This window comes from Charadrius vociferus, unplaced genomic scaffold (genome assembly GCF_000708025.1).
Source record: "Charadrius vociferus isolate BGI_N301 unplaced genomic scaffold, ASM70802v2 scaffold174, whole genome shotgun sequence".
In the NCBI taxonomy this organism is placed as follows: Eukaryota; Metazoa; Chordata; class Aves; order Charadriiformes; family Charadriidae; genus Charadrius; species Charadrius vociferus.
The window spans coordinates 930,735-950,139 of NW_009648441.1; the positions used below are offsets into that span (position 1 = coordinate 930,735).

General features: G+C 39.6%; 1 protein-coding gene across 1 annotated transcript in view; it reads left to right on the top strand.

Moving 5' to 3' along the window:
* MOCOS (molybdenum cofactor sulfurase) overlaps window positions 1-19,405 on the top strand; it is a 201,295-nt gene that overhangs the window by 97,001 nt on the left and 84,889 nt on the right. Inside the window, exon 5 of the mRNA XM_009885451.1 lies at window positions 5,353-5,429. Coding sequence (XP_009883753.1) covers window positions 5,353-5,429 — 77 coding nt within the window. The remainder of the gene's footprint in view (window positions 1-5,352; window positions 5,430-19,405) is intronic.

Here is a 19,405-nt window from a genome sequence, read left to right on the forward strand (position 1 = left end):
ACCCAGTTAAGAAAGTGACTAATATCGACAACTAGCAAATTGCTAAAAATTAAGAGTATCATCTGTGGGAGATAAAGCCAGACCAAGGGGAGTGTGTCCTCTGGAGAATCACAAACACCCTAGAAAGGTACCTGAGAACTTTGTCTCAGGAGGAGCTGATAGATGCGCTAAAGAGCAGAACAGGGCCCTAAAGGTTTCGTAGACTGGTAATGATGTATTTCAAGTTAAAGAAAAGCAAAACAAATAAAGCTCCTTTTGCAAATATTCGGTTTTGATGTTGGAAAGCAGTGAGACCAATTAAGATCCATTCCCCCGCTAATATCAGAGATGGCAATTACTAACCTAAGAACATGAATATGACTGAAAACAGTCTGTTCTACAGTCATAAGCTTGACACTATATACCCTTGGTGCTAATGTAATTCCAGCAAATGTCAATATAGAATAAACAGGTAAATGTATAAAATGTAAAAATTCAATTTATTAAGGCAGTTTCATGTGGAGATGATACGGAATATCTCTAAGAGGTGAAAAATAGGATCTGAATGAACTACTTTTAAATGCATACCAAGAACCTCTCTCTATTGTTGTACTTTTTAATTAGATGAAAATAAATGAATTGAAAAGATGAAAGGAACTCATGTAACACCTCACTTCAAAGGGCAGCTCCACTCTTGAGGAGTGTTTAAAAAAAAGAAAAGAAAAGCAGCTTATTCAAGAAATATGCTTTCTCTGTGGATTTGGTTTCACTTTTACCTGCTTTAGAAACTCAGGAATGACTTCTGCTCATTTGACCTAAATGGAGTCATCACCCTGGTGTAAAAGAGAGTGAAAGCAGGCTGATGGTGATGTTCCCCCGTGTGTGCTCCTTCGTTGCACTTTGCACTGACTCAGCAATGCTCTCAAATGAGCGGGATTATTTTTGACCTTGTGATGGGATTTTTATCAAAGTTTCAAACCTCTGGGCTGAATTTTGGGCAGAAATTGCACATGTGCCATGGCTCTCTGTCTGGATTTGCTTTGTCTGGGTAAATGAATTGAAAACAACAGCTGAATCGCTCATCTGCTTGCTAAGCAAGTCAGCCTTCCCAGAATCCAGAGGAAGGTGCTCCCACCCAAAATATGTAAATGCTGTGCTCTGTATTCTTTCCATATACAGAATAGTGTACATTATGCAAGATACTTTACCACCTTAGTATTGGCTGATTGGTCTTGAGGGCCCTTTTGGACTCCTGACTTAAGTCAGTGCTGTCCAACCCCAGGGTAATATTTTTGTCTTCCACCAAATTTTACTCATAAGTCCTCTTTAAACATGAGTTGTTTGTTTAGCCCTTAAGCACTTTATTTCCAATCACACCTGTCCAGGCCATCGCTCTTGTCATCATATTTCCATGTAAAGGTGATTTGGCTAAGGAGAGGATGAATTCAAACAGCCCAAGTTGTCACAGTTTCCTTCCTTGTTTCAATTGCCCTGAAGCATGGGAGAATGGCTTTAGAAAATAACATTTGTATGCAGAAGCCTAACAGAGAAGTGTCACAAGAACCAATTGAACAAGGATTCATGGAAAGACTAGCCTATCTCCATCCCTAGGAAGATCCTAAAGGTGGGACCGCTCTCTAGTTATCTCTTGTGACTCAAAGGAAAAAATGCTGCTTCTAGAAAGAGAGGTCTTGTGTGACTTGGAAAAAAAGAGCAGCTTATCAGCGTCATAACTCCTTGATAGATGCAGGCAGGCTGCTCTGTTTTTTGTTATGCCACGAGCTATTTAACCAGTTTGCCAGGTAGCAGGTTGATTTGAAATGCTATCAGCTTTTCACAAACACAATCAGCTAAGCAACTGAGCTCATCCCAGATGTGATTAAGTGGGATCAATTATAATAAGAACTAGAGAAGAGAGATAAGCTTGTTGTTTCTTGGGTTGGTATTCTGCAGTATTAGGCTTTGTAAGTACCCTTTATACATCATCAGCTGCAAAACCTTTATTACTTCAGGAAATGGCTTCTAGACCAGCATTCAAATGAACTGCATCCTAAACTGATTATTCTAGCACTGGAACTGCCATTGAGTGGGGAAACAACATATTTGAAGCATCAGTTGCATGAAACAGAAAAGTAGCTATTGAAGTCAACGTTTTGCAATGCAAGGAGTATGTTTGCTTGCAATCCTAAATACAGTTATATATTCTGGGAGAGAGCTCTCTGTGTCCCAAGAGGGGAATAGCTGCTCTTCATAGCATCATGTTTTGCCATAGTACAAAGTAAAATTGCTATAGCACTTAAGGCTTAATTTGCTAAATATCAGAATTTATAGATTTGCTGAATATTAGGATTTATAGTTGATTCGTAATTTTTTCTGGGGATAAAGCAAAATGATCAATTCACTAGCTGGAAATATGGGGGAGATGGCAGTTTTACATGAAATTGCACATCAGGTGTTCAGTAAATCTGAAGAGTATACATGAGAGTCAAGTGCACTGGAAGTAGTGTAAATATCCATATTATAGGAATAATGAAATATTAGTGCTTTCTTTATCAGAAATGCAAAGTTGGTAATGTAGAAGTGGGGAGGGCCAGATGAGTGTACAAAATACAGGAAAGGAATGTTGCAGAATAGTCCATATCTACATTGTAAAAAGAGAGACTTGCCCATATGCTTGAGCAAATACTTCTAGCATTCTTTTCAATTCTTTTATGGTTTCTGGTTCTTGCAATGGAACTCCCAGCAGGCCTTTTTTTTTTTTTTTTTTTTTTTTTTTTTTTTTTTTTTTTTTTTTTGTGATTCAGAAAGAATAAATAATGCAGGTCTGACAAAATAATGCAGGATCCACATACTGCCACAACGATTGTGCTGTTCTGGAGCATAATGTTTGATCAAAACCCCACAATTATGTTTACTTTCTATTTTCTGAACGGAAAGAGATTCCTAGGCTCTGGACTATTTCCATGAAAATCTTTAAGATCTTAGAAAAGTAATGTGGTTCATGCATCTCTTCTATTGCTTAGCAATGGATGTACTGCAGTTGTCTGCTTAGTTAATAATCACATCTAATGAACAGAAATCCAATTTTTGCTTCCCCTTTTACTGTAGGTGAGATTCGGAGGCCTTTGAAGATTTAGGCTGGCACCTTTGTTGCCCTTTCAAGTGCTTTTCTATTCTGATGATGATAAGGTTGTTGAGGGTTGAGCAGTCATCTTGATGGGCTCAGTGCCAGTGTCTCTGCTCTGGTCTTTAGTTCCCAGTGTTTTATTTGCTTTGTTAGCCATTGCCAGTAACTGAGCAGCGCAGGTCAATTCCGCCTCATGGATCCTTTCTGTAATCTCTCCTTGGCAGCTGTGTGGGACCACTGTGACATTTCCTGCAGCCAGTGCAAAGTTTTAATGTTTTTCTGCATTTGATTCCAAAACCACTGTTAGCCTCTGCCTTATCTCTTCTTCATCTTCCTCCCCCAATTTTTCTGGCTTTTTGGATAGAGTATTGCTTCCCCCAGATACCGGTCCACAGGTCTCTGTGAAAATATGCCTTGGTGTTAGGTCTCTTTCAGATCACAAGTGGCCATTTTAAATTTCATCACTTAAAACCAGGAAGGTTTCTTCCCTGAAGTTCAGGAGCAATAGACTTTGCTATTAATTATTAGTAGGTAAGATTCAGAAATTCCTAAGAAGGATTCTTTGCCGTATGTTGTGTGGAAATATGTGAGCATGAGTGGTCTTTTTTGTGCCATTCATCCTTGTAGCAGTCCACTGTTTTTTTCTTACCACTTGGTTTAATAATTATTTGCTGCCTTTATCTGTCATCTTTCATCCCAGCTGAACATATTACCATAGATACACAATACTGCATTATTCTTTTGTGTGGAACTTTACCAAATATTTTTGGAAGCTTTATATGTCCTTCACCTGACAGTGTCACTTGCAGTGTTTAAATTATTTGATAACTATAGAAAAATGAAATGGAAGATAAATAAGAAAAATCACTGTAGAAGTGAGACCTATTGTGCTTTTTTATTGATGTTTATTTTATGAAAACAAAAAGTATTTGAAATCTGACACTTTTAACCTTTGAGCCTTTTCACAATACATATTTAATTGCGGCACCAAAACCTTTTTACATGCATTGTGAAAAATGGTACATCCAAACAACAACAAAAAAGTAATTCCCTATTTTCTTGTCTGTTATGTTATGTTCTTGTCTATTATGTGTGCATGTAAAGTATTTTTGCCCAAGAGTGCCTCTGTTGTGCTCCATGTTGTCCAGTCATTTTTCAATGTGGACATCATCAGGCCTTCTAAGAAAGATTCAAGAGCACCAGGTCCCTGGGAAGCTCTCAAGCTCTCATCTTTGTGGTCAGAGCTTAATTTTAAACTGGAACCATGAGATTTGGGGTTGTTGCTGGTGGGTTCATTTCCAGCATTAACTGTTAAAGTTTTGGAGGTAGATCCCTCCTTCTTAGAGACTTGCTGTCACCTTAGGTTCAGCCTTACATGGTAATGAGTTGTGTGCAGTTTTGACTTCATTGGTTGTCAGCATTATTCTGCATTCCCCTTTGTGGTGAAGCAAGCTGAATGATCACTCCTTAAAACTCTTTGTGGACTGTGGTGCACACAAAACCTAAAGAAAACATATTTTGATGCCTGATATGGTGTTCCTTCTGCCCCCTTGAAATTCTCTTGGACACCACCTCCTATACATCCCCACCTTGGAGCCTCACCTTCTCCTTCTGAACTGTGGAAATGGCTGCAGTAGTTCATCATATCCGGCATTTTTGCTTGTTTGGTGTTTCCTTTAAAAGATCTTGGTATGGGATGCACGTTTTCCCCCACCCTTGTATAGAACTCTTGTTATAGGTCAATTGTTAGTAATTTCCAGGAGGAGCACGTGGAGGGAGATTTGTTGGTGATCTTCCTCTTTGCTCCAGGTAAGGAAGGTCTCTTCTTGCCTTCTAACTCAACTGTACTAGATAGAATCACTTCAGAGTGGGGCAAACACAAGGTCTCCTCACCTGTTCCCAACATCTTCTGACCCTGTCAGAAGATAACTTATGACCTTATGATATGTGGTCATAAGACATAACTGTTACCCTTTACTCTAGAAATCCAAACCCCGCAAGTAGCCCACACAGGGGAAAATATCACTTTCTCTGTGCAAGTGACTTTTCATATGACCCTCTAGCTTTGAAGAGTGTGTTTTGGCTTTACAGGACACTATAAGACTTGAAGACGAATCCCTAAGGGAAGAGTTCCTGCTCTGCGAGTTAGATTCACTGAATATAAAATAATAGCTCTCAAAATAGATTTAAAGTCTGTACCATAGCTGCACGATTTGTTTACTGTGCTCATTTGTTCCATTCTTTAGGTTTGAAGATGGCACAGTCTCTTTTCTTGATATCATTGCTGTGAAACATGGATTTGATGTTCTGGAAAAACTCACAGGTCAGTTAACATAACTCTAGTACTGAAGAGTGAAGTTCCAAATTTATACTTCGGACACAAATCTATTTGTATTGCCTATGGCTTGTAGCTTAATTTTTCTTTCTAGATTTACAATCCATGTTCATCAGCGTGAAAATCAGACTTCAGTGTAACTGGTTTACTCGGGTCTTGCGTATGGGATTATTTCAGCCTGGTTTGGAAAAAACAAAATATGCAGACTGTTCTCCACAGATACACACGCAAGGCTTGAGTACATAGAGCGCATATAGTCTGCCTCATACTCTCAAAAATGCAACAGGAAAATAATAGTATAAGGTAGCTGAGCTACATCCTACTGTGACTTGATGCAGTAGGAGTTCCTGCTGTGTGTGAGGACCAGGGAACTTGACCTGGTGCAGAAAAGCCACTTGATAATACAGATTCGGAGGGGAACCAAAAAAGAGAGTTTAGAGTACACACCAAAGCTTTTTGTTAAATAGGAAATATAGTCTCACTGTGCAGGTAGCTATCTTCAAACAGCTGACTTGCCAGACTATGATTTTTCATAGTAGTTTATTTATGTCTGTACTTTGACACACTTTAGTGGAAAGCAGCATTATGTCGTTGGAGTTTTTCTTCTCGTTTTATTCTCTATTTGATATAAGTTAGCACTGTAAGTCTTACAGAAATTCCCAGAAAAGCATGTTGTTGTGAAATTGTAGTGCAGTTCCTGCCTCTCGAGGTGCAAAGTGAGAGGTGAGGAGACAACAGTCACAGGCTGCAACAAGGGAAATTCTGATTGGGCATAAAGAAACAATTTTTTAGGATGAGGGTAGTCAAACGCTGGAGCAAATGCCCAGAGAGACTGTCAAATCTCCATCCTTGGAGACGTTCAGAATTTGGCTGGGCTTGGCCTTGAACAGTCTGATCTAGCTTAAAAGTTACCCCTGCTTTGAGCTGGACGTTGAACTGGACGACCTCAGGAGGTCAAAGCTAAATTAGTCTACGATACTTCAACTACTGAAGGCTAATGCCTCCATCCAGACAGAGGATAACATAATGCAGGCTGGGGTGTATTGAGCTATGAAGAGTGGAAAGCACACCTTTCTACTTACTGCTTTGGGCGTATTCGTGCAGTAGACTGAGTCTGTGGCTATGTGCAGCACTAACTACATTTGAGATTTATAAACAAGCTCACAGCCTGGCGTCTTCATCTTGCCTGTGGTTTATGGAATTGAAATTCTCCAATCACACTAACTTTGGGAAGCTAGTGCAAACCTGGCAAAGGTCTCTTTGCAGTGGACTTCCCTGGGAAGATCATTTTCATGGTACATTTACTACTGTGACTTCATCTCCCTGAGCAAAGGACGGGTAGCCTGGCATAAGAGACCAGTGAAGGCTTTCTAGCTTGCTAGGGAGTCTCATGACTTTGAAGTTATTTTCAGTGACCCCCACAGTTTGAATGTCTTTGAAGCTCTTAACACGGAGCTAACGCTAAAGTCCAAAATAAAACTTTGAGCTCATCTTCAAGCCAGAAGCTTAATATGAAGGGTGATGCTCGTGCCCTGTTGACTCCAGGATAGCCTGCTGCTTGTCTGGCTCAGCACCCGAAATGCACAACCTCTCTGTGATTGTTGCCGTGGATCAGTGATTCTCCTGAAAGGTGCAGGAGGTGACACCTGGCCAGGGAAGCTTGCATCACTGGCTGTGCAGGAGGCTTGCACCATGGCATGCATCCACATGTGGAGTGTGCCAGGTTAGTAAAACACGTTCCTGAAATATGCGTTTTATTCTCAGGTATGTGCACAGTCAATGTGTAATGTCTGAACCTCCCTTCTCCAGTGCACTCTTCAGTTTCCTATATAAAGGCGTAAGGTGCATCATGGTGTAAGAGACCTGAGTTCAGGGAGACACTGACTGTATTATTCAGGCTGGTATAATTTCTGCTTGTGTCTGTGGAGGTTTATTGTCAGGATTTATTTGAAGGATTCTAGATTCTTCCTCACAGAACAAGACTTCGGTGAGAAGTATTCTAAAAGATGCTTGAGGTCTTGCTCAAGTGGAAATCAATAGCAGAGTTTTCATCTGCTTCAACAGGAGTCTGACTGAGCCCCGACAAGTAAGGATGTTTTGCTTTATGATGCTCCATGTGGAGACCATGGATCAGAAAACAGCCTTTAGTATATGCGCTTGTAGTATAAAATGCTTCCAAAGAATGTGCTGTCTTAAACAAACACATTGCCTTGTAAAGAGAGGCTAACAGCTTTGGTTTAATGTGTAGGAACATTGCTTGCCGTAACGGGAGAGTTAATGACAGTATCTCCTCCATTTCATTTCTCAGCCATCTAAACCTCCTATTGGTACCTCTTTCAGCTAAACAATTGAAAAATCTCTTGATACTAGACCAAGGGGAATACGTAGCCCTGAACCTGAAGGAAGTGCATAGCAGTGGGCAAAAGAGTAGAATAGAGGCATGAATAAATAGTATGTTGAGACCTTTCAGTCTTCATTATTGCTTTACATTCTGACCTATAGCAGTGATGAAAATCTAAGGCAGCTGAAGTAGCTTGGGGTGAAAGGGGTTCTCCACAAAACTGCTATAAGGGCAGGTGAGTTGGACTTAATGCTCAGCTTAATTAATTTCTTGCTTATGTGGGTAGTTTGTTTGTTTGAAAATGTTTGAAGTCTGGCTTGAAGTAATAACCTGTTGTTTCCAGTACCTGAGGAACTCTTTTTGTCCTTAACACTTATCAATACCAAAATTATCTCATTCAAATAGCAAAGCAGATGCATTTATACTACTTTGAAGTCAGTATGGTGAATTGTTTTGTTTGCTCATTAATAAAAAATCCTTTTGACCATATCAACACCATATTTTTTATCTGTATGCTTGAATAAAACAATTAAAAGGCTTTTTATGGTACTCTTTATCACATTGAGAAGAGCTGTGAACTCCTGTCTTTAGGATGCTAGAACACTTCTGTAGATGTGGTGAGAAGTGGATAGGCTGGCTCAATGGGCAGAGGCCAATGGTATGAGGTTCAACAAAGCCAAGTGATGGGTCCTGCACTTGGGTCACACCAACCCCATGCAGCGCTACAGGCTTGGAGAAGAATGGCTGGAAAGCTGCCCAGCATAAAAGGACCTGGGGGGGTGTTGGTCGACAGCCGTCTGAATATGAGCCAGCAGTGTGCCCAGGTGTCCAAGAAGACCAATAGCATCCTGGCTTGTATCAGAAATAGTGTGGCCATGTCATGGTTTAGGCCAAATCAGCTACTGGGGACATGGGAGACCCCAGACTGAACCAACAGATGCTCCCCCCTACCCCTCTTCAAAGAGAGAGGTAGAGGAGGGAAAAAGAGACTTACGAGTTTAGAAGGAACTAAACTACTTTATGAAATATTAATAATAAAATAAAAATAAAATAATGAAAAATATACAAAACGGTATCAAGCTCCCAGAATGACATTCACATCACTGGTTGGCACTGGGGAAGTTCCAGACTGAGCTTGGTGACAGACAGGAACTGGATTCCAGATCTGGATTCAGGATCGGGATCACAGGCAGACAAACAGAGTCCTCCTCAGACATCGGCCATTGAAGAAAGAGAGCTGACCCTTTGATCCCTCAGCTTTTATACTGAGCATGAGGCAGATGGGATGGAATACCCTCGTTGGTCAGTTTTGGGTCACCTGTGCTTTCCGCTTCTCCCCGAATGTGGGACCCCTCTGCGCTTTTCTGCTTCCGACCCTCCAACAGGGCAAGTAACAGAGTTATGTGGCCTTGGTTGTTACAGCAATAAGTAAGAGCCTTTCCGCATACCATGCCTTGGCATCAACTGTAAACATAGGTCTTATCACCCTAAGAGTGAAGAGTGTCTGCCCAATATGCTCTTAATTTCAGTAGTTAGAAAAGGCGCAACTAAAAAGCAAAGTTACTGAACAAAATTGGTCCTGTTTTACCTCAAACCAGGACAGGCCAGCAGGACTAGGGAAGGGATCGTCCCCCTGTACTTGGCACTGGTAAGGCCGCACCTCGAATACTGTGTTCAGTGTTGGGCCCCTCACTACAAAAAAGACACTGAGGTGCTGGAGTGTGTCCAGAGAAGGGCAACAAAGCTGGTGAGGGGTCTGGAGCACATGTCTTACGAGAAGCAGCTGAAGGAACTGAAAGGAGGTTGTAGCGAGGTGGGGGTTGGTCTCTTTTCCCGAGTAACAAACAGTAATATGAGAGGAATGGGCCTCAAGTTGCACCAAGGGAGGTTTAGATTGGATATTAGGAAAAATTTATTCACTGAAGGGTTGTCAAGCATTGGAACAGGCTGCCCAGAGAAGTGGTTGAGTCACCATTCCTGGAGGTATTTAAAAGACATGTAGATATTTTTATTTTTCCACAGTGCTAAAATGTAGATAGGTAAAGGAAGATGAGAAAAAGTATAGGCTGAAAGCATATATGAGAAGAAACCTATACTGAGGAGAAATCTGAAAAAAACAACATAAAAAATGGTTTTGACAAATATTTGAATTTTAAAACTTCTGCACTGCTGGTGTAGCCTAGGTACTTTGGTGGTCTTTAGTCAAATTCTGGAGTACCACACTGAAAAGCAGAAGTGCCAGCACCGCCTCTTTACATCTACAAGAGGAATTATGCTAGAAGGAGTATGTATTTATAATGTCTGTTCAGGAAATATGAATTCTCTTTACAAGAAAATATAATATGTATTGGAAGAAATTTTAAGATGCAGACTAAGTCTCCTAAGGATGATGAATTGAAAGTTCTTTTTTAAAATTCACTGGATGCGTGATTGGTTGTTGGAGAGTAAAGGCTGTGTTAGCTTTCATAAAGGCAATTATGCCACACAACAGCCAAAGCTAAATACAGTGCAGGATGCTAAATGGTGAGTGTAACTTTGATTTTTAGCTCGGTCTTTGGAACTTCTGGGTTGTGTTTTGCCCTGTTATAATGTTTACCATCCTCTGGTATATCAAGGACTGGTTGCAGCCGGTGATGGGATGTTGGGCAGCCTGCGTTTAGTGGTACTGCACAGATTCTCCTGTGAGTTGTGTTTAGACACTAAGGGTTATGCAAATCATCCAGTTTAGGGCCTGAAAAGAATTTTGTTCTTAGTCAGATTGGCAGGGATTACTGGGATTTCTTCATCAATGTGGAGTTTGTGACTGCATCCTGCCGTTTTCTGGGCGTGTCACCTAAACTTGGACCGTGGGTGTGATGCTTGTGAACTTTACTTCTTTCATCCTTGGTGCTGCTTTCATTCATGGTTTTAATGAATTTGGTTTTTTTCTTTTAAAAATTGTAAGATTAAAGATGGTGCTAATACATGTGTTCTGGCTTGTGATATATAGGTGTGTTGGAAGTGGATGCTCCATTTTGGCTGACGTTTATGAAAGTCTTTATTTTAGGGGGAAATTCTACCCTTCCTTTAAGAGAGAGAATGAATCATTGATGGAATTTTTACTTTCTCTATGCCAACCATTTTCCACAGATGAATTTTAACATAAAAGAAATCTGGGCAATTTGTACTAATCTTCTCACCTCACTGCTCATAATAACACTTTCTCTAACTGTACTTGAGACAGAGTTATGCATTGTTGGGGTTTTTTTTCTGAGTAAAAATGTTTGACGAGTTGACAGTAGGGAGAAGATGCTTCATCCTCACTCTAAATATGAAAATATGGATATGCTGAAGAGAGGAAATTTTAAATTCTGGTATCAGAAAGAAAGGGTTTACTTATAAATGTGAAGAGAGTGCACAAGAGCTTAAAATCCAAAGGTATTCTGATTCCCAGGTAATGACAACACTGGTATGTCAAAAGACAAAAATCTCTCCTCTCCTTTCATGGATAGTGAAGTGACTGTTTCTTTTTTATATTTCTGTCTCAAGATAAGCTTGGTTTAGAGAACAAACTAGAATGTAAGTAAGTTATTCATTTACTGCTAACAGTTCTTGCTGGCTCTCTTAGCTTTCTTTTGTGACTTTACTGATCCAAACTACACATCATTTGTACCATTGAAAGCAGAGCACAACAGCTAGAGCATGATTTGAGAAGCTTTGAAAAAGTGAGTTGCCAGAAGAAATGCTGCCAGGGCTGCCTTTGCAGACTTTAATCTGTATATAGGGTTTCTTTCTGGAAATAAAAACTGCTGTTATGTTTTGGGGGTTTTTAATACACATTTGCTAATATTGATGTGAATTGCATTCACAAGCTGCCTAGTCTGTGAAGAGGCCTAGGAAAGGACCAAACATGTCAGAGTCATCCCTCAGACCTGTAGAGGTAATGCAGGAAGAGGCAGTACTACATATAAATGTCTTGGGTGTTTTTTGCATAACACAGCTAGAGAGAAAAATATGCTTCTTAGGAACTAAAAGAAGGAGAAAATATCTTCATTATAAGCTGAGCTGATGAAGAAAAAGTGCAGCACAGCTGACAGAAAATATACTCTTGGCAAGAGATAATTCTTCTGTGTTCAGACAAAAGAGTTAGCAAGACTTCTGTGGTGAAGACATTTGATGGCATCCAGTGTTACTACAGGGGAGAGATTTGCAGCAGAATCTTTTCATGCTTGGGAGACTTCTGGGAAGAGGAAGCTGGGGCAGCTAATAGCTGGAGGATCACTGCAGATGCTTTTGTGTTGGCTCTGGCTTGCAGAGGCAAGAATGGCAGGGAGCATCAGTGTCCAACACTGACAGGCTTCTCACTCATCCAGTGATAACAGCTCTTGAGGGCTGCAGTTACTGAGAACTTCTCCTTTGGCACGGCTCTGTACAATGCTGGTCGCAAATATTAAAGACTACAAGGAGAAACTTGAGGCAGTTTTCTTCTGGGGGGCTTTATGTGTTTCCACATGAAAGGTTGCTGGAGTCACTGGTCTTGTTTTTCTCACCAAGGAAGCCTTAACCCCACCCTGTTGGGAGCAGAAGAGTTAGTGTGGCCTGTGCCTGCCTTTCCTCTTCCATCCTTCTTTATGTGTCTAGTTTAGTCCCTAGATGAAGAAGAGATTGGTCACAAGTATTGGGTGTCGTACTAGTTACAGTTCCATGTTGTAGATCAGAAATTACTTCAGAAGTTATTGGAACCTGCAATAATTAAGATCACAGTATGCACTTTGGGTTTTGGTATGATTTATACACCTTTCTCTAACTGTTGGTTAAATCATTAAAAAAATAAAAATAGTAAAAAAAAAAAAATAAAAACAACCAAACATGGGGAAGAAATAGGAAGAACATCATTACCATGGGGAATATGACAGCTGTTGAAAATGTTACTATGCTCAGTTGTCTTTTGTTGCGGGTCACAGTGTTGAGTTTTCTAAAGCCAGCAGAAATGCCAAAGAGCAATTGAATTTAAAAGAACTACTGTTCTGGATCCTGGGAGCAGCAAAGTGCACTCCTAACTGGTCATTCCCAAATACAGACTTTAAGGCAGGAGTATGGTTGCACATTCCTGTCTGTTTTCTGTCTCTGCTAATCCTTTCTTTCCAACCCTGATTGGTAATATAAGAATGGGGGCATCCTCACTGAGCTGGGGTAGCTACAAATCAGAGTTCTTAATGAGCTATTAAAAGTAAAGTTTGTCCATGTGTTAGTTGTTCATTTTCTTTGAGATAGTGGGCGGTGATCTAACAAGAATAGTAAAATCCTGGGCCTGCTCTCTCCCTGTCACTGGAATCAGGAGAGATATACAGTAGTATATAACCAGGAAGGCATGATGGGAGAACATTTAAGAAACTGCAGTGATTAATCTGTTTCTGTATCTACTCTGTTTATTTAGTTCATAGTAAACCATTGTTTTCTAACCAGAGAGATTGACTTTTTATGCAGTAGGACATCAAATGACTAATCAATCAGTATTTTTTTATTATTTCATTGTATGCGAATCCTATTTATCCCTGATTTAAACTGTGGAGTCTCATTCCTATCTGAATATCATCCATTGAACAAGGTTTTACTAATGTGAACACCAACTGTACGGTCTAATTTTATTGCAGTTCTGTGTACCTGAATGCACATGGGATAATGCAAGAAAAGTATTTTCTCTGCCTTACATCAGATGGTTGCTGTGAAACTGAGCCCTGACCTACGGATGAATCAGAACCTCTACAGACTAATTACCTGCACTTGTTCACCTTCAGGTTTGCAACAGGAGGTTGCAACAGTGAGGACGCCATCTGTGTGCACACTCTCATGAATGCTTCCACTGAAGTCAATGGGGCCATGAAAAGAAGGCTAATGTAGTAGCCAGAGAGCTAGATGAGGACTTGGGAGACTCGAGTTCCTTTACTCAGCCACGAAATTTACTTGACTTTTGTTAAATCATGTAGATACTAATCTTCAGGGGAGCAGGGAGTTAGGTAACTAAATGTGTTTCCAGATCTGCATTTAGTCTCTGGTAGGATTTATCTTATGTTGCTGTCAGCACCTACATCTATCTGAGGTGACCATTTAGATTCCCATTGCCATCAGTGGAACAGACAGTACTTCACCAGCTTGATCCTTCTGACCTTTATTTTTTGAAATTTAGGATGAGAGGAGTTACAGCCAGCAATACCATTTCTTCTAACTGTCTGTCAAGGGAGCTGAGGTGTTAGCTTACTGTGGTATAGAACATTACTTTTGCATAACTTTCCTGCTAATGATCCCTTTGGGACTAGAAATCCGAACTGTCAGATTAGTTGAGGTGGAAGTAGTGTTTTGGGTTTTTTACCTTCCCTTAGATCTGTAGCTTTTGTTGGGCAGGGCAGGTTCTACAGTTCTCGTGATTGAAATAAACCAAAAACAGGGAATGTGCTGGAAGAACCCTGAGGAGCGTGAAGGCTCAGTGTGAGGTTTTCTGTTTGGGAAACCTTCAGCTGTCTATTAGTCTATGAATGATTTCCGATTTGCAACATATATTTCATGCTTCAAATCCAAACTTATTCAGGTAGATGTTGCTTTCTCGGAGAGGGAAAGGCTCACAGTCTGACAGCAGACAAACTATCTTGTGAAGGCAAGAAAAATGTCTGTCTCCAGGGTCAGAATGTCCTAGTCAAAAAGATATCTTATGTAAAGAGTGTGTATGTACAGCTGACTTCAGAAGTCTGTGATCGTTTTCATTTTCAAATGACTGGTTAAAGCGGATTAGGAGGAAAGAAAGCTCAGCTGGTTCCTTTGTATCAAAAGAAGCCGTTGTTGGGACTGTGGTTAATTTATTAGGAAAGACATGCTCAACTGAGCCCATATTTGCTAATGGCTGTAGATGGAATTAAAACAATTAAAGAGTCAGTATTACAAAATGACCAAGTAACTGAGGCACTCTTGTGCAACTGTCTGAAAGTACAGCCAAGCACATACAGTGTATTGGAAGGCAAGGTTGAATTAATGGATGGGGCCTGCCTTTCTTTGCTGTAAATGCAGAATCTGTTTCCAGTTCTGCTTGAGGTATCATCGTGAAATCTGTTGCTTTCAATAAATAAAGCAGGAGAAACTGTTGTAGCCTACATCAAGAGAGAATGGGTGTAAGACCCAACTCTTTGATAAAGTCTGTAGGAATATTAACAGCAGTTGAGAGTAATGAGGCTCTGATCCTCTGGTTCCTGGACTGATACAGCATCACATACACATGGCTAAAAGCTATCTTGGAGAAGTGCTTTCTGTCTGTAATACCTTTGTCCCTAGGTCATTTTCTGTGTCAGATATAGTTAGGATCTGAAGGAAAATTGTCATTTTCACTGAAAAGTTGTCATTGTCATTGCTAAGAGATAGAGAACCTATAAAGTCCTGTGGGACAATAGATTTCAAAGGAGAGTAGAAGTGAGGGCTTTTAGACTTAGATGTAGACCTTTCAAAGACTTTGGAGTATAAGAAATACTCAAGAATTATCTCTGTATAGTTCCAGCTAAAAAACAGCATTGAAAGGGAAATGGAAAATAAAATTACACATAAATTACATTTTTAAATTACATTTTAAACAATGTAAGATATTGCTAATTAATTTTTCCCTCATCTTGATATACTAACAAGGAAATAAAATGTTACCTTGTGGTAAGAAAAAAAATCTTACCTTGTGGTAAGAAAACATGAACAGTGTTCTTACCAATGTGCACCTGGAAAAATGAACCTTGACAGGGTGGTGAAATAAATTTAGTTATATGACAAAATAGAGCACACTGTGATTACAGAAGAGATCAGCATTTTGGCATTTACGGAAAAAGGTCTGGCTGGCGTTAGAAGTGTGCACATCAGCCATCCCACAGCAGATCTCGGGGTCCCGTTCCAGTGCACGCTGGCTACCATGGAAAGGATTACCTTATTTCATTTTTTACATTTTTAATTTCATAGCTAACTGGATCCAGCTGTTTCAGCCCTTCATGCAACACAGAGATTTTATGCTAAATCCAAAGGGTCTAAATTAATGCAAAAGGATATTTGCATATTGTGTAAAACCCTACTTGTTCAGCATATCCAGATTATATGGTGCTAATCACAAACACTAGATAGAGTAAATCCTCTTGAAGTCACCCTGGGGTTAAGTCAAATGCTTTACACTCTTTGACACATACCCATGAAATATGTAATCAAGTCTGTTTGACGTCCTCTCCTAATTACGTGTGTGTATTTTAAGCAGATGCTTTTCCAGCTGATCTGCGCCTTTTGAGATCTTTTCTTCATTATTAATCAGAAAATCATGCTGTATGTTAACGGCAAGTGCCAATTATGAGAAACTAATATTAGTTTCTTTGCTTAGAAGCTGTGCTTTTGCAAATAAGACCATTGCCAAATAACATATAGATGTAAAGAAAATGTAAGAACCCCTGAATGTTACCCATCAGGGGCATAATTAATAATTATTAGCATGTACTAACATGTACTGTGCTATTTCAGCCTAAAATTAAAATTTATTCTTCCACATACTGATTTTTTAGTTTCAGGAGAAATATTAAGTAAAGAAAGTTCTCTCTTGGAAGTAGGAATGGACTGCTTGTTTTCACAACAACTAGAATTTATTTTTTTTCCCCTCAAGAGTCTACATGAGTAACTTCTGTCAAGAACCTTAATACATAAGCTTAGCCTTTTGTGAATTCTTCATACTTGGTGAGATAAAATCAGGAGACAAAATTAATATTTAATTAAGTTGGGAGTCACAGAGTTTTAGGTAAACCTCATTTCTATTGTGACTATGTAAGAACAGTCTTCAGAAATTGCTAGTGACCTGTTGGTTTTCCTCCTGCTCTTCAGCTTAAGGATGCAATCTGCCACTTGCATTTTGCTGAAGTTTCTAACTTCGTATGTTCCCTTCAGTGCGTTTAGCAGAGACATCTACTGGCAAAATGTTAACTAGCATTCTCTTCCTCAGGTCTTACAATGCCATTTCTTACACCTCTGAAGGGAGAGCTGCTAATACAGAAATTAATACTTTGAAGCTTTCAGACGTACTGTGGAGCATTAAACCTGTCATTTGGGAAGAAGCATTAAGTAGTATATCAACAGATACAAAATCAATAAAGGCAAAATAAAATTTTCCTGTTGTCTCACTAAGGTTACTTCCTGATGAGCTACTGCACTACTTTTAGCGGAGATGTGTATATCAGAGAAGAAGAGAATAAAGGAGTTTATGACCCATTGTAGATGAACAGGACTAATTGCAAATCATGTAATAATCACAGTTATTCTCCACTGACTTTGATTCAGTCAATATAGAATGGAAAAAAAGAAATTACAGGATTTAATCAGAAGAGCTATTCTGCCTACAGTGACTGGTTTCATGTCTAATGCTTGCTCCACACTGACAGTTTATTTTTTCAATAAACATCTGCCTCAGCTGTCAACTTTGCCGCGTTCTTAATGGCTCTCAATAGAGCTGTTCTCTATATGGTTTCAATGCTTGTGCACTAGCTGCTCTAGTCATGGTTTAAACACTTAGAAGTGGTCAGCGGTGGAAGGACCAAATGCCTGGTGCTCACACAGATGGAGATACCAGCAAGTCCTCTTTGGGCTCAGGCCCTGGAGGAGCCCCCAGGAGTGCACCCGGCAGCCCTGTCTCTTCTTCTCCGGTCCAGCCTCAATACCCGCCCTGGAGACACCCACGTACCTTGGGGTGGGCATAGCCTTGTGGAGGTGGAAAAGCAGAACTGAAATAACACAGATGATTACATCCCCCCAACAAAACCTCATTAAATATATAAAAATCAGGTTTTGCATTTTCGGGTACTCTGGATTGAAGACACTAAGAAAAATCTCATCCGCCTAGTTGGAGTGGGCATATTTTCTCACAATTGCTACCGCTAAAATAGTGAAACACTTGTCTTCTGATGTTTGTTTTTCAGGAAACAGTAAAGTCCCTCTTACAAGAGGCCTGCTATAGCAGTGAAATTTTTCAGACCAGCTTGATTCAAGTAAAATGTCACTATTCTCTGAAGTAAATGTTCACTAAGCCTATTTTGATCAGTTTATGTGCTACATTTGTAAAGTATTCATTTGGTTTTACTCTAGGTTTATATGCATTTGTAATGGCCATTTCAGGTCTGTTATGCTTTCAGGGCTATGTGTGCATCTCATCCAAACTCCAGATTTAAGATCTGTACATCTGCTCATCCATATCACATCCCTTATTCCCCGATTTTCATCCACATCCTAATTTCCATGAAAAGACGACTTCCTTGGGCAAAGGATCTCCACTTGTGAGCTACTTTAATTGCAAATGTTGCAGTTCTATGACAGCTGGAAAAATATTTTTGGAAGTTTCTCCTCTGCTCCTCCTTTCTCCTCCCCTTCTTCCTCCTTTCTTTTTATCTTTTTACTTTAAAGAGCTTACAAGTATTTTGTTAAGACATCTTACAGGTTGTGCTCTACTATACAGAATGTAATACCAATGTTTGAAATTGGTTGGTTTAACTTGGTTGTTGCTTATGGTATTTTAGCAGGAGTGTGTTGTCTCAAGTTGGTGCTAAAATTTCCATTTTATTACTGTTTGACCAAGAATTGCTACTTTTGGTATTTTATTCACATTATTAATTGAAACCCCAGGGCACTAAAATTTCTGCCTAGTTTCTCCTTTAAAGTGTAAAATTCCAAATCAGCTTGAACATTGGCTACTTTCCTACTGAATGCTTCATAGGATTCTAAGGCAGTTATAAAAATCAATTTATTTTGTAAGTATTGGGCTAATGTCAATGGTATTCTCACAAGTATCAACAAAAAATGGTGCTGAGTGGGAAAAAATCTACCATAAGATAGTATTTGAATAAAAGATACATTTAGCTTTATAAATTGAGGGTACAGAGATACAATAAAAACTTCTTGGGTTGTCCAGTCTATGAAAAAAATCTGATACTCTCTTAAAAAATAAGGACTCAATAAGCAGATTTCTAATTTCAATGAATTTTGTCATTAATAGTACAAATCACAGGGATTTAGTGAGATAAGATCACTGACACATTTTCTCAGCTTAACTACGTCAGTCAGAGGACTTTCATTTTTTACGGTAGAGTGCTGTTGGCAGAAGGTCTACTCAGTTGTATGTAGTTATTTCACTAAGCAAACTTGGTTGAGCTATTGTCACAAGAGCTGGTGTAAACCCTCTTTATATTTGAAGGATTTTGATACCATAACCACATTGGCAAAACTTTTAAGGAATAAAAAGCTATTAGCTGCTGAGTGTCTAGCAGCACAATTCTATATTTCAGGCACGATGTTCCAAGTCAGTGTAAAATAAGGTGAAAATGCCACACTTCTGACGTGGCAGCATACTACATCGCTTTTCTAATGACCCGAATAATTACAGACGTAAGCAAGGCAACCAATATTCGTGATCCTGTGGGGAGTCCTCACCGGATACAAACTGTCACAATTTACTGATGTTAGTGGAGGTTTGATAGTTGAAACCACTTGCCCCTAAATCTTTGGCCAGGATCATGGAGATGCTGTTTGGAAAGCTGTCATTTATAGGTGGGTTTGAAAAATATCTTCAGAGTACTGACCTCTAACAATTGAGCTAGTTTCA